This window comes from Lissotriton helveticus, chromosome 5_1 (assembly GCF_964261635.1).
Source record: "Lissotriton helveticus chromosome 5_1, aLisHel1.1, whole genome shotgun sequence".
NCBI classification, from domain to species: Eukaryota; Metazoa; Chordata; class Amphibia; order Caudata; family Salamandridae; genus Lissotriton; species Lissotriton helveticus.
Window position 1 is genome coordinate 1937109935 of NC_136065.1, and position 15456 is coordinate 1937125390.

At 48.4% G+C, this 15456-nt stretch overlaps 1 protein-coding gene across 1 annotated transcript in view; it reads left to right on the forward strand.

Moving 5' to 3' along the window:
• SKAP1 (src kinase associated phosphoprotein 1) overlaps nt 1–15456 on the forward strand; it is a 1469988-nt gene that overhangs the window by 1263767 nt on the left and 190765 nt on the right. The window contains exon 10 of the mRNA XM_078645553.1: nt 6464–6502. Within this exon, the coding sequence (XP_078501679.1) occupies nt 6464–6502 (39 nt within the window). The remainder of the gene's footprint in view (nt 1–6463; nt 6503–15456) is intronic.

A 15456-nucleotide genomic window follows, 5' to 3' on the forward strand; every position in this document is an offset into this window, starting at 1 on the left:
AATATGATGCCGTTGCGGTCTTTCTCGATGCCACCAAGGCATTTGATTCCCTTGAATGGGACTATTTGCTAGGTACACTGCAATATATGGGGGTACCGTTCAGTTTCCTCGACTGGGTGAAACTACTATATCATCAGCCCACTGCTACTGTACTCCTCAATGGATCCAGGGCCGCTCCGTTTCATGTCCAGTGAGGGACCCGACAGGGCTGCCCACTGTCCCCCATCCTCTTTGCCTTGGCAATTGAGCCCCTCGCTGCACTTCTTAGGCAAAAACACAACCACCGCTCCCTTATTTATAGCTCCCGGCCTCTCCTGGTGTCACTCTATGCCGACGACATCACCTTGTACATCGAAAAGCCCAGCGTGAATCTAAACCCGATACTTCGCGAAATTACTACATTTGGAGGTATCACTGGCATTCAGATTAATTGGTCTAAATCTGCTGTCTTCCCACTCACGGATAATACGCACATTTTCCAACTCGACTACCCATTGATGTGGGAGCAGGAGGAGGTGAAATACCTGGGGGCTCATATACTAAGGGACAAGGAAGCACTGATGCGTGCCAATTATGGTACCACAATGGATAAGATTACAGACAACATTTCGAAATGGCTACACCTTCCCCTCTCCATGGCGGGCCGTATTTCGCTGATTAAAATGAACATACTACCCAAGCTGCTATACCTCTTTGTTAACATCCCTTACAACCCTGGCGCCTTTTTTTTCCGCACCCTCAATTCCCAGCTTTCGCGTCTTATATGGGGAGGGAAACAAGCCAGACTCAGCCTTGACACTCTTATGCTCCCTTTCCATATAGGTGGATTTGAAGTCCCCAATTTTGAGAGGTATTATAACTGCGCACAGGCCCATTTTGCGGTTTACTGGTATCACCCCCCACCATATATGGCCCATTTGGCCGTTGAGGAGGGTTATATGAGTCCTGTTGTCCCCACCGGCTACATTCATACCCATGTCAGTCAGAGGAGCCGTTACCCATCCACTGTGGACTGCACTGTACAGGCATGGGATCGTCTTCTCACTGCACTAGGTAACCCATTTGCCTACTCGCCCAACCTACCCTTGCTTAATGATCCTAGGCTCTGAGTTACATGTGAGGTAATATGTCACGTAATGCTACGTACATTTAAAATCAGGTGCTGGGGAGACCTTTATGTACAGGGTACAGTCCGCACGGCGGAACAATTTTTTGGGGAAGTGGCACCTTCTACCATGGATACCTTTCTATTTACCAGACTGCGGCAAAATGTGCGGGCCCTACCTTCCTCTTTTCCCGCTGAACATGATGCACTAGCCCCCCTTCATGCATTGGTACAACCTGAAGCCCCACGACACGTCATATCCATGCTTTATAAACACGCGCTGAATGCGCCCACTACTGCCCCTGCTAGAGCTAGATTGGACTGGGATAGAGATTTGGACTCGCCCCTCACTGACGAACAGTGTTAAACTAGCTGCACTCAAACACAGGCAATTACCAGTAACAACAGGCTGCGGCTCCTCCATTATACATTTCTTCACAGGCTATATCACACACCTGCCAAATTACATAGGTTTCGCTTAAGAGACACTGACTGCTGTCTTCGATGCGGCGCCGCTGGAGCCAATTTCATTCATTTAGCTTGGTTCTGCCCCCCAGTTGCTAGATACTGGAATCAGGTATTTGAGGGACTCACGAACATGCTCGGTGTGACAATTGCCCCCTGTCCACTCCTGGCACTGTTGGGACTGACACAATCTGTGGTCACCATACACAAAAAATTCCTAGCCATGAGTTTGTTGCTTGCTAAGCGTTTAATTGCATGCCGCTGGGGCAGGTGCCGCGCCCCCAAGTTAAAATGCTGGATACACTCCCAGTCCACATGGCAAGAGAGGTTACATGACTATGCTGAGCTCCTCCCCCTCACCTCACAGCCGAAAGACATATGGGCACCGCTCACGGCATATCTTCTTAGGTTGAGTGCAGAGGAAGAAGACATAGGGGCTGGGGAGGCTCTACCCAATGCAATGCTACTCACTACGACGTCTGAGTGAAACCGCATCCGCATACACTCTGCCGCTGCTAACTGGCTATTGGAATTGTATTTGCATTTGTTGATCGCTCTGTATTTCTACTGGACTGGGCCTCAATATGATTTCTGTGTCATGGTCGAGACCTGGTGGTTATGTCTCCTTACTGGCGGCTTAGGGGGTGGGGTGCAGAGGATGACTACACCCTAATATCGATCTTCGTATACTCGCTATGCATATGGACTGCTTCCGGACTATTATGGAAATTAGCTTCCTACGAATATAGCTATGTTACGTAAAGGGAGGGCGGGAGGAGTTGGGGTAACCCTTGCTTATCCCCTTACTTTTAGGGTAATGACTATTACGACACTGCATGGGAAGATGACCTCACTATGCTTTCTAATGTTTAATGTCATTATTCGAAGTTCATGCATTGATGTACCATGCTTTATGACTCAATAAAGATTTTTGAAACTTTAAAAAAAAAAAAAGTTTTACATGTGCTATTTTAAGTTGGTCAAGAAGAGTGCTCTACTCGAGATAGGCATTTATGATTTTCTACCAAATTGCTCAAGTTTAATCTCAGTGTTCATACAAGATGAGCTAGGATTTGAGGTCATATTGCTGGGCTAAAAGTTTGACTGGCTTGTTTTTGATTGAGTTAGTATTTCAGCAGTCTGATCATGGAATATTTCGGCGTCAACAACTTTATGAACGTTTGAGAAATTACTGAAACGAAATCTGCAATCTTGCAGTAGTTTTACTTGGAAGTGTCGGAGGGTGGATCATCTCCTTACTTAGTAATGAGAGCAGTTTACGCAATCTATTTTTTGCTTGCATGAAATGAGAGTAGAAGAACTATTTCTTAGCTTTATAAAAGTTATTTTTCACCTATCCTTCCGTGTCTTAAGCCTCGTATGGAGCTGGGAGAGGGTTCTTTTGCCAATGTTTTTTCAAATGTTCACACTTCTCGGTTTGGTTTTTCTTGTTTACTGTGGCATCTGAGTCCAGCATTGCGGACAATCTCATGATATTCCAATACCATATCTACGATGTCATCCATTCTGTTTAAAGATGCAGGAGTTGTGAATAGCTCACATCCTAATGTTTCACTTTCAAATTTTTGATGCCTCATCCAATTTTCATATTTTCTTGGATGACCCATAGGTTTGTAGGATTGATGGTTTATTTAGAAAGGAATTAATTTGTGGTCAGACCAGTCAACCTTCAACGATTAGTTGACATGCAGAGTTGACTGAGATTCTGTTTGCAATGCAAAGGTCAATAGTATCTCCTTTTGAGTGAGTGGGATATTGGCATAGATAAACAATCAATGTAAACCCTCAAACCCCAAGAGGACAGGGTTTTCTTTAAGCCAAAAATAGACATTTCCCCCATGTTAAGAATGTATTAAATCACCCATCAACATTCATTCCACACTTCACTCTTATCTAGTGTTCATCTCCTTACTATCAACTATATTGACGATAAAAAGCAGTGACGTAATCCATCAGCCTTGCACAATTATATCTGAATGACCAACTCATGATTGCACAGTGACTTACATAGTGGCTATGTACAACTCTAAAAGTGGAATACATGATTTTGTGTTTCAACATATCTTCCTGGGTTAGATGGTGTTTGTTTTATATTATTTTTTATCTGGTTTTAAAAGAAATTAAAAATGTTTCTATACATTTTAAATACATATTTGATTCATATTTTTGGAACTTTATGTGGTGTGTATTCACAGTAAGGGGATGAACACTAGGTAAGAGAGAAGTGAGGAATGTATGTCGATGGGTGATTGAATACATTCTTAATCTGGGGGGAAATTCTTTATTTTTGGTTTTAAGATTAGTTGCAGCCAGGGACTGATTGATGCTGAAACCTGCTGGGTCATTTTGCAATCCAGTGAAAGTTGAAATCACCCAAGACGATGCCCATATCAGAGGTGGAGAGAACGGCGGAAGTGAGGTCCATGCAATGTACTGTAAACTTAGTGTTTTGAACCGTGTGGTGGTATATAAATCTTATGAATAAAGTTGTCACTGTGGAGAGTCGGCTAGTCAAGGCCAAGCATTGGCAAGCGGTGTATTCATGTTCAGGGACTGTAGAGCAAGGTCTGTTTGATCTGTGGAAAAGAGCAATTCTATGTTATTTTTAAATAGTCTGCCAGATCTTTCCAGACTGAACCCCTCTGGGGTCATTAGCTCAACAGCAGGCTCGAAAGTTATTCCTAACATTTTTGGGTTAGTAAGAGAAGGTCAAAATTGTGATTCAGGATTGTGTTGTGAACTTTGTGTTGGGCCAAGGTGGTGGAGCAGTTTTAAAGAGTAACTTCACAATGGAACTCTGCTGTAGTGGTGACTGTATTTGGCATAGTAAGACATTGTATTTGAATACTGTAATCTGGGTTTGCTTTTTTGATTTTCTTACTTTATTCTTTGTGTCTTGTGTGGCTTACTCGGGCAACGTGACAGTTTTTGTGGCTTGAGATAAGTCTTCCATTCGCATATTGTTTCCACACAGACATAGAGACAAGCTTATGAAAGGAGCGGTCATTTGCTTCTTTTGAGTTGGTGCTGGTTATTGTAAGGACATCAGTTGCTTTCTTGGGCATATGAGTTTGGGTGACAAGGATGGTTCTATTAGTGATTTTTGTTTTTAAAGAATTAGTGCCGATTCTTTGAGGTCCACAAAAAAGGGGGTCTTGCTTAGGATGTCATTTTCTTTCTTTTCTGGAGATGCTGGCATTAATTTCCTTTTTGTAAGGTGTTCCGTCAGAAGTATCATAGGCCTGTTTTCTGTTGCTGTTAATTGTGTGTGGAGTATTCTGTGTGTACAGTGAAGATTGTGAAAAGGCCTGTGTGAGATTGTGAGAAGCCCTGTGTTGTTTGACTGGGCTTTGGTATTGGTTTTAGAATCAGTGTTTTGTGTGAGGGCAGAACGTTGGATGTGTGGGTTGCAAAGGTCTTCACTTTTTGTGAGGTTTGAGGCAGGGTTTAGGTTAGAAGGTGTTGGGATGAGTGGGAGTTAGAGATGATTATTGAATTGGGTGTTGGTTTATATGCGAGTAAGTGGCTTCATGACCTCACTCACCCTTCATGAACTTGAAGGCGTGAAACCAAATCACTGTCATACCCCACCACCAGATGAAATCAACACTCCAAAAACTCACAACTGCATGATCTTGTAACTGCAGAGCCCCACATTACTGTTACTACATGACCTACCACTGCAAGATCCTATAACTGCAGAACCCTAACACTACCCACCCAAACCACCACCAGGTCCCACTAACGTATAACCTCAGAACAACCCGACCCCTGTATGACCTCTTATCTGCTGTTGGCTGCCTGATCTCACTTCTGCAAGACTCCACCCCACACCACATCACCCTCTGCTCCACCAATGAAAGACCTCACAATTTAGCTGTCCCACAACTTTACCCCTGTGTGAGTTCACCGCTGCATTGCCTCAGCTTTTCACGACTCTTCCACTCCATGCCTCGCCACTGTGTGCCTGGTAGCTGCAGCACCCCATCGCCTCACAACCCCACTCCTTAATGAAACTCCCCATTATTTTGCAAACACACTTTATTGGCATTTTATATTCTGAACAGTGTTAGCAGTTCATAGTTGAATGCTCTTTTCAGTTTACTTTTTTTAGCATGGTGAGCATTTACAAGTATACTTTTTTGATAAATCAGTCAATAACCCTTATGCTCGACAAAGTGTGTAAATCGGTTATGGGGTACAGATTCGTAAAAAACGTAGAACATTATCAATCACTAGGAATGTAAAAGTGCAGCAGGAAGTTAAGGAGTGAAATCTAACATAAAACTGAAGAAGAGAGGGGGAGAGACCTGGTCCAATCAGACTGCTGAATGTTAGGCACACGGTTGCTTTGAGCTCACACATGCAGAAGACAATGAGAGGGTGTATCTGTTTGGACGTGGTGGCTATTGTCTTATAAGGGTTATGGCGCATATTATTGGGGGGCGGGGGGGGATCACAAGGCAGTGGTCGCAGCTGGTGATGCCCCTGGAGTGGTGATGGAGTGCTGAAAGCAGTCTGGTCTCTGCGGTGGGGTCTTGGGGGGGAAATAGCAGGTCCCAGGTATGGGGCGTCTACGAATGCCTTTAGCTTCCTCCCTGTGGAGCGTGGAGCTCTCTGCATGAAGCTCACCATTATAGGGCAATTCATGGCCTCGGCTGTGTATTTTTCTGTTGACTGTGAGAGTGCAACAAGCACTAGGGGGCAACAATGGACCCTGACAGCAGGAAAGGGCGAGCAAAGAGTAACATGGGTTGAACTAGGTGTATTTCTCACTCTCAATGATGCTTGTCACCCTGTGTTTTCTGTTGTGGCCTGTTTAACCGTGTATTCAACAATCTCTGTTTCTCTCTCTCTCACCATCTCTTTCAGATCAAACCTTTACCCCTGATGAAGACGAGGCTGAGGCAGGTAAGGGAAACAGAGGCTGTCAGCTCCTTGGAGAGCGTCTTTGCTACGCAATGCACCCTCATTTCACCTGGGGCAGCTTGACATTGCATCCTCCCTCCATTGTCCTTGTTGCCCCTCACACCCGCCCTCCATCGTCTGTGTTGCTCCTTTCACCCACCTTCCCTTTGTTGGCTGTTTCCTCTTCTACCCACGTTTCCAGTTCCCCTACCCAGTGATCCATGTAGCCCCTGGTACCCCCCTTCCTCCGTTGTGTGTATTGATACCCCAGACGCCCTCCATCCCTCCGTGTTGCCTCACACAGCAATAAAAAAAAGTACTATGATGGTTTCAGCACTGGCTGCTTCACGGAGCTTTTTTATTTTTTTACTTTTTGCAAATGCTGCACAGCTGCTCGCGACTGTACAACATGGCTAGAAATATTGACAAAGCCAATGACTCGCGTAGGCGAGACCTACTGGTTTGGCCAATGCTTGTTTAAATGGTTACAAAGCAAATTGCCACAGCTAGCGATGCGTTTTAATGCAAATCCGACGCATCGCCTGGGGTGTGATGGCGCCACCCTGCAGGCCATTGCTTCCCCACTGGTGTCTTTCCTCTTGAGGGTCTATTGGGTTTGGGGTTATGCCAACCCTGTTCTCATGCTGCCTTACAGTATTGGTCGGACTGTTTCCACAGGCCTTGCACGTGTGCATGGTCTTGACTGTGGCAGAGTAGACTATGTTCTGTTAGCAATATATCCCTTTTTATGCCCATCAAGTTTGTGTCTCTCAGTGCCCTCCTACATGAGGGCTTGATTCCAAAGAGGTACGCCAGTCTGCCACTTGCCTTGCTCGATAACCAGCGTTTATTTATTTACATTTTTTTATTTGAATCTTCTTAGCACTTTTTATCCAGTTAGCTGTTACAAATGCAATCCATACAGAAATGATATGAGAATACATTTTTAAAAAAAACATGAGATTCGAGCACAGCGGGGAAGAACTTACATGGGGAAAACGCCAAGTTCAGTAGATGAAATCAATGTTTCAAAACAATTCAGTGTTCATAAAGTCTTGCGAAGACCAGAAGAAGGCCACTCCAAAGTTTCGGCCCACCAAAACGAAAGATGTGAAACTGGAGGCAGCATGAAGAGGACAGAGATGAACAGGAGACACTCACCGGCGGAATGAGAATTTCTGACAGATTGTTAAAGAAGAAGTGAGTGAGACAAAAAATAACAGGCTCCTTAATAGATTTGAAAACATTACACTTGTAGTGTAAATTGTAAACAAAGTGAAATGAGTAAGCAACGCAAAGGAGGTGATGAAGGTGCAATATGGTCAGATTTGCTGTGATGATAAAATGGAAGTATAGTGAGTGAGGCAACCAATATTTGAACAGACCCAAGCGAGACCGAAGGAGACATTGGAGATTACATTTTGCTGCTAAGAAGGCCAGAAAAGTTGTGCTTTTCTTGATATTGCAGAGTTGCAAACAACATTTCAGTAAAACAAAAAAATAAAAATGTTTACGAAAAGTAAAATCAGAATCAAAGATTGTATCATAATTACAGGCAGGCTCGATAGGGATAACAGAAGGGAGTTTGAAGGCAGAGAAGGAATGCATTCAGTGGCAGGAAAAACAAGAATATCTGATAGAGACTACTATCTGATAGAGACTACTAGCCGCAGATTCCTTCACGTAGAATTATCCCCAGGCGTGAGACTGGATCCGGAAAATCTTTTGCACAGCATCCCTGCGCGCCGGGGGGGACGGCATCACACGACTCCGCCCAGGCGTTGTCCGCGTACGTGACGTCAGCAAGGTCACATAAGCCCCACCCCGGCGCACCTACGTCCGTTTTTTCCTTTTCCGCGTGCAGCGCTAATCCTGTTTGTGCTACTGGGCCTGTTTAAGCCTTTCTCTTTCGCTATTGCGTGTTGGTGGGAACAGTGTGTGAATGCCTTCGGGCTTTAAGACGTGCTTGTCTTGTGGACGTCCGATGTTGGCGACGGACCCTCACCCCATCTGCATGTGGTGTTTGGGGGAACACCACGACTCCACGGATTGTGAGGCGTGCCAGCAGATGAAGCCGAAGTCCTGGCGGGAGCGCCGGATGAAACTCTTCTCGGCTCGCATGTCCAGGTTGGCGGCGTCATCTCGCCCGGCCCCTGCGGAGGGTTCTCGAACCCGCTGCCCCACTCGTCGACAGTGTCCTTCTCCCAGGTCGCAAGAGCATCGCTCGCCTGTCGGTAAGTGTCGCAGTTTGTCCCCGAGGGTCGGTTTCTGTCCTGTTGGGGGCATGGGCTCTCTGCGGGTGGTGCAGCCTGTGGGTCGTCCCCATATCCGCCGTTTCCCAGTGTTGGGGCGACTAGAGCCCAGATGGAGACATATGCGGTGGCTTTGCAGGCCTCGCTGGCTTCTCCCCTTCCTCTACCCCTCATGGGACGTCAGCGGATCCCTTGCAGTGTGCGGGGCCCTCCGTGCCAGCAGCTCTGGCGCCGACTGGCTCGGATCAGGTAGGTTCAAAGGATGTGGTGCCGTTGGGGTGCGGCCCTTCGGTGTTCCCTCCTTCAGATCACGGCGCCTTTGCTTCGCCGCAAACTCCCGTGGGAGTCCCTGTGGTGTCGCGGGAGGTCTCCGGGGTTTGGGACGCACCCCCAAGCCCCTCTCGGTTCTCTGGACAGGTGGCGGTCTTGTCCGAGGCCCAGTTGACACCACTTCAGCGCCGGCGGCTGCTGGCCCTGGCGGTGCCACAGGGTTCGGCAGAGGGCCCCTCTCGCACCGTCAGGGGTCGAGGCTGGTGGGGGACCCCTCGTCCCTCCATGCAGGCGGTTTTTTCCGGCGCTGTTCCCTCGCTGCCCCGGCTCCGGCCCAGCCCCCTGCGCCGTGCGCCATGTCGTGGGCCGCCCAGCGTCTCCCCCGGCACCGGCCAATGACGATGTCCTGCCTCAGATTGCAGACCCTTTGGCGCCGGGCCGATGTAGGGTCGTTGACTCATCTTCAGACGCCTCCTCTTCTCCACAGGTTTGGCATTTGCTGGTGTCACCCTCACCGGAGACGGGCTGCCGCGTCGTGGCTTTTTCACCGACGTCGTCTAAGGGTGGCTCCTCGCCGTCTCCTCGGCCGTGGTCTTTACCAGAGGAGTCGCAGGTTCCCCACTCCTCTGTCCTTTTTCCTTCTTTCCTTACCTGGCCCTTCCCTCCTCCGGTTGGCTTGGGGGATGGCCGCCTTAACTTGCAGCCGTCACCTAACGAGGAGCTGCTTTCCCCTCCAAGGGGCCCTATGGAGGCGGGTGCAGCTTTCACTCGCGCTGTTTCCACGGCTGTGGGAATTTTGCGAATGGGTGGCCCAGCTACCCATTTCCCCGCGGATCATCTTCTGGAGGGTCTCCATCAGGGTTCTGGTGGCAGGGAGCCGTTGCTTCCCTTCAAGGGTTCACTCCATTCTACTCTCTTGGGGACTTGGGGCCGTCCCGTGCTTGGGGGACCCAGTGCCCCAACACTTTCTACACCGCCATCATCTGGTGCCGCTTGATCCGGTGTGTCTTTCTCTTCACCCCTCTACCAGAGGCCCTCTTTTGCAGTCTACCTTAACTTCCCTGCCGCCGCTGTTGTCGCCCCCGTCGCAGGAGGCCCGCTGGCTGGACTCCTGGGGGTGCAATATGTTCGCCTCAACCATTGCGGCTCTGCGGGCCCTTAATACACTGTTTGTTTTGGTCCGGGCCACTTCTTGTTTGTGGGACTCGGCAAAGTCCCTTAGGTCTGCTGCTTCACAGGAGGGTGTATGTGTTGATTTGAGACACCTTGTGTTGGATTGCCGGGAGCTGGCGGCGTTTATTCTTCGCTCCACGTTCGACATCTCGGAGGTCCTGGGTCGTGCCATGGCTTCTTCAGTTGCACTTCGTCGCCATGCCTGGCTTTGGGACAGTGTGTTCCCGGAGAACGTTCGAGAACGGTTGGTGGACCTTCCCTTCGATGGTGCTCTTTTGTTCCCTGCGGACTCGGCCATCCAGAGGTTCTTGACTGGGCTTTGTCCTCCTCCTCCTCAGTAACCTGCGCGTTGGGGTGTGCTGCCCCGTTTGTCTGTTCTGTGTGCTTCACGACCACTCGAGTCCTCCTTGTTGGGACTGTGGTCCTGTTGGCTGCTGGCCAGCCCTTCTTCTTGACTGTTTGTTTTTCCTTCGGGTTTTTTACACCATGCTGGCCCTGAGATTGGGCCTTTCGTATTTTTCCTCTCTAGCTGCTTGGTAAGCCTTCTGCGGGGTTTTTGCCGCAGGTCTTTTTCTGTTGTCCTCTGCTGCGCAAGTATTTTCCTAAGAGATTCCCATGTCTTGGGACGTGACCTGCCCTACGTGGGGTACTGGTGGCTGTTACATAGCCCTGTTATGTGCTGGGGAGCTGTAGTAGCCTGCGGGCGTCTGCTCTCCGTGGCGTTATAGTATATTGCAGGTGCAATCTTCTTGCTGATGTCTTAGACTGGCTTGAGTTCCGCCCCAAGGTGTTCTTCTCTGGCGTTGCTGCACTGTTTTTGCCTGGTCTGGCCTGCTGTCCGTGGCCTGGCACCCTGGTCCTGTCCAGTCCCACTTCTCTTTGGGCCGTGTGTGCGGTCTCCTCCCTGGGGCGTGTCCTGACTCTTCTTCTTCTTCAGCTGGATTCTGGCTTGCTCTGAATGCTTCTTCCAGTGGGTCTTGCTCCCGGTTTACCTCTTCTTCCTGTGGGAGGGGTTGGTCTCTGCCGTCTTGTCCCTTTTTGCGGGCGCAGTTCATCCCTGCGGGCCGTTCGGAGGTTTTTCCTGGTTGACCTTAGGTTAAGCTTTTAGGCTTCCGCCTGTTTATTGCTGGCGGCGCCGTTCAGTCTGGGATTGCCTTTGCTCTACCTCTTCTCCATGGGGTCTCTAGGTTGCTCTTCTCCTTCGGTGCTCCCCTTCCTGGCCTTGGCCTTGGGCGGAGGTTTGTTGCCTTGTACGGGCGTGGGGTGCTTGGCCTCCTTTTGCCTTGCCTTGCTTCCTTTGCTGGGTTATGCCCAGGCTGCCTCTTCTTTCTTTTCCCGCATCCCCTTTGGGATTGGTGGTCTTCCACTGGTGGGGGTTCCCCTTGCTGGGGGGACGGAGCTCCTTGTCCTGTCTTGGGTCTCGGCCCCCGTGGGACCCTCTGTTATGGCCAGGTGGGTGGGGTCCTTTCGCAGACCCCCCTTCCCCTTGGGTATGGCTAGGGTATCTATTCTACGTGAAGGAATCTGCGGCTATTAGTCTCTATCAGATGTACGAGTTACTTTCCTTCGGGAACGATGTATCTGGTAGAGACGATTCTAGCCGCAGATTCCTTCACAGCCCGCCCTTCCTTCCCGCTCTGCGAGGACTTTTGGCTTGGTCTTTTGCACTTGCCTCTCTGTGGTTGGCTTTGTCTTCTATGTGTACATTCTTTCCCTCTTTCTGGCAGGATGTTCGTCCTGTTTAATTGTTCCTGTCCTCCCCTTTTGGCACATTGGATGATAGGTTTGTGGGTGCTTCTGTGCCCTTATGCTCTGGTTGCTCCAGGTTGGGGCCTGCCTTCCACCCAGTGACCCCCCCCCTTCCTTCCACCCCCTTTTCTTACTAGGGTTCCAGGCCCTATGCTGTCCTCTAAGTTGGGGCCTTTGGCTGTGCCTCTGCCCTTTGTTCCTTGTGGGAGTTGTCACACTCTGTGAAGGGGCTGTCTTAGAGTTTTTGTCGTTCCTTGTCTGTCCCGGACTGGTTCCCCTTCATTGCTTTGGTTGGGGTTGTAGTCCTGCCACACGTTGCCATGACATTTTTACATGTGCCCATTGTCTCCAGGGGAGGGGGGGGGGCTATCTCTGTACTGGCAGGGTTGCTGCTCAGCGCTGGGCTCTGCTCTTTATTCTTTCCCTGCCTTCGAGTACTGCAGTGCCTGGCACTGCTCTTTATGGTGTTGTTCCTCACCATTCCTTTTCTGTTCTTCGCACACTGTTCCTATACTCTCACAGTTTTGTCTGATGGCTCCGCTTTGTGGCGCCAAAAAGTTCTCAGAAGAAAACTGACGTAGGCTCGCCAGGGTGGGACTTATGTGACCTCGCTGACGTCACGTACGCGGACAACGTCTGGGCGGAGTCACGTGATGCCGTCTCCCCGGCACGCAGGGATGCTGCGCAAAAGATTTTCCGGATCCAGTCTCACGCCTGGGGATAATTCTACGTGAAGAAATCTGCGGCTAGAATTGTCTCTACCAGATACATCGTTACCGAAGGTAAGTAACTCGTACTTCCAGTTTAGAGGGATTCAAATGGAGAAAATGAGATTCCGGGCAGGCTTCGATGACAGAAATTAAGCAGAAAAAGAAGCTTGGCTAGTGACAGTCAAAGTAGGAAATATTCTGCATAAAAATGTGCATGTATACCAGAGGAGGAAGTAAGAGAAGGCAAAGGAAGAGTACAAAGGGAAAAGAATAACAGACCATGTAAGAGCTCTGGGTAGCTCCACACTGCTAAGAAGAAGGTGAGGACAAAGACACCGGAAGGAACGACTATAGAGATGAGAATAAATCTAAAACAAGCATTGGCATAGCCCATAGGTCTGGCCTTTGGGACCACATAAGTGGGTAGCCATGCTGCACACACGTAGGTACTATAAGTAGATATTTTATACAAATAAAATAGGTAAAATTAAAAGGCCCTGGATAAAAACAGACCTAAAAAACACACACAGAAAATGTTGGCACACGTTGGCACAGAATCACAGGAATAGGTGACCAGTGCTCTGTGCACTCTGGAGAGAGGCCAGGGATTGGATGGCCATGAATTCTAAACATATTTTTGAGCCACATTGTGAGAAACACTGGCTTCTGCTTCACTCCAGAGCAACCGCGGCCTTTATATACAGCTAGAGGCGATCTATTTCAAAGAATACACTAAAAGTAATAAGCTACAACACCCTGGAAGTAGCTTAATCTTGCCTTGCCTCAAAGTGTTAAACATGTAAACTATACCCAGACACTAATTCAGTGACATGAATTACTCCGTGTTTTTGACATTAATTGCCGAAATGTCAGTGTTATTGCCAGTAAGTTTGAGATGAACATAGAACCCCTCTCAATGCCCCCTTAAATTACCGGGTTTGTGACCCGGCCCACTGAAAACCCTGGCAGTGTGTGCATCCACTGAGCAGCTCCTTGCACTTGTGATGTCCTCCCCCACCCACACACCTGTAGTCAATAATCTGCAATTCTGCTTTCACCATCTGGAAGCAGAGAGTAGTACGCCCAGGGCAGGTGCGAAAAAGGCATGCCTGGCTGAACGTGCCCGGTGTGGGACACGTTATCACAGGATCCCGTTGTAACATACGTGGCTATCGATAGTTTGACATTTATAAGGGGTAGTAGGTGAAGAAAGCGGAGTAGTTTCTCTAGAAGAAATCAGAAGGCGGGGGTTAACAGGTGTAGAAAAGGAACGGTGCGAGTTTATAGTTACATTTCCAGACAAGAAAAAATGTGCATGCCGGGATGTTTATAATCATAGCTGCAATGTTCATCACACAGATGACAAAGACAACACGGGGAGCGCAAGAGAAATGAAGCGCTAAAAGGAGAAATACACACAGTGAGGCAAAGAAAGAATGGGACAGACAGAAAGAATAGGAAAAGCAGCGAAAGAAAGAATAGGAAAAGCAGCAAGACATCCTTGGAAACCCAACTAACTGCGGTGGTGAGTGGGCGAGGAGAGAGGCGCGCATGTGTTTGCTGGCCCAGGAGTGATGCGTGTGTACATGTGTGCGCGCGCAGTGTGCTCTTTTCTAAAGCACATACTCGTGCTTGTGGCGTGCCTCTGCGCACTCCCGCAAGACGTATGCCGCCACAAGCAAGAGTATGTGCTTTGAAAAAGAGCTGCACGACGGCTGAAGGTCTCCTATGCGGTGCATGCACGCTGCGTAGGCGAGACCTCTAAAGAGCAAATCCTTAAATACCCAGAGAATGGATAATAAGAGGGGGATGTATCTAATGTGTCGAAAGCAGCAGAAAGATCAAGAAGTGCCAATCAAGAATATAGCCTCTGATGGTGAGAATGAAGGATTAACTTAAATACTGCAAGCATAACTGTCCTTGTAGGGTGACTTAAAAACAGACTGAAAGAAGTAAATTCTGTATAGAAAGAATATGTGATACTTGAGAATTGATAATGTGTTCTGGGATTTCAGATGTGTAGGGTAATAGGTCAATAGAGGGATTTTCAGTAGGAGAATAACAGTCACTGACATAAGGAAAGAGATTAAACTAGAAAGAGTGGGTAAGAGAAACAGCGAGGTAGAAATAAAAGATACACAGTTAATATGAGAAGCAAAAACAAATGAGCAAGAGACGTGGTGTGGTTGGACCATCAAATTACGTTATTTCTAAATCAGAAACACTACAGCAAAATCAGAGAGGACAGGAGTCACCAGAAGATCGTGAAGAGAGCCATCAATCACCCTATCTGGTGGGTCATCAGTGTGAGGAGAAGAAGAGGCAAGTAAATGAAGTGAAGGAAAGGAAACCATATCACATCAATTCTTTTTATACAGAGTAGATCTATTCCAACTTGGCTGTAACTGTACCCGAGCAGCAGGAACAGAAATTGGTCCTTCAGCACTGGTGGCTGGGAGTGGGGTGGTGGGTGGGGGCATTGTAGTACCACAATCGCCAAGTGAGATCTCATTGCTTCCCTGCAATCTCCTAAAATAGACCAAGATTTCTTCCAAAGTCCAAACTACCTTGACTAAAAGTGGCAAAACTAGACTCCCATGTGGCAACTGGTGGATGATATCTGAAAAAAACAGGTTAGTATTAGATTACTTACCTTAGAATACCCCCAGGCGTCCGACTGAATCTGGAAACTTTTGCGTAGCAGTACCCTTGCGCGTCGGTAGGCGTCGTCTGCGACTCCGCATCCGTCGTCGGCGCCGGGATGACGTCGTCGGAGTACTTAGACGTCGCCCTCGCGCGCTGA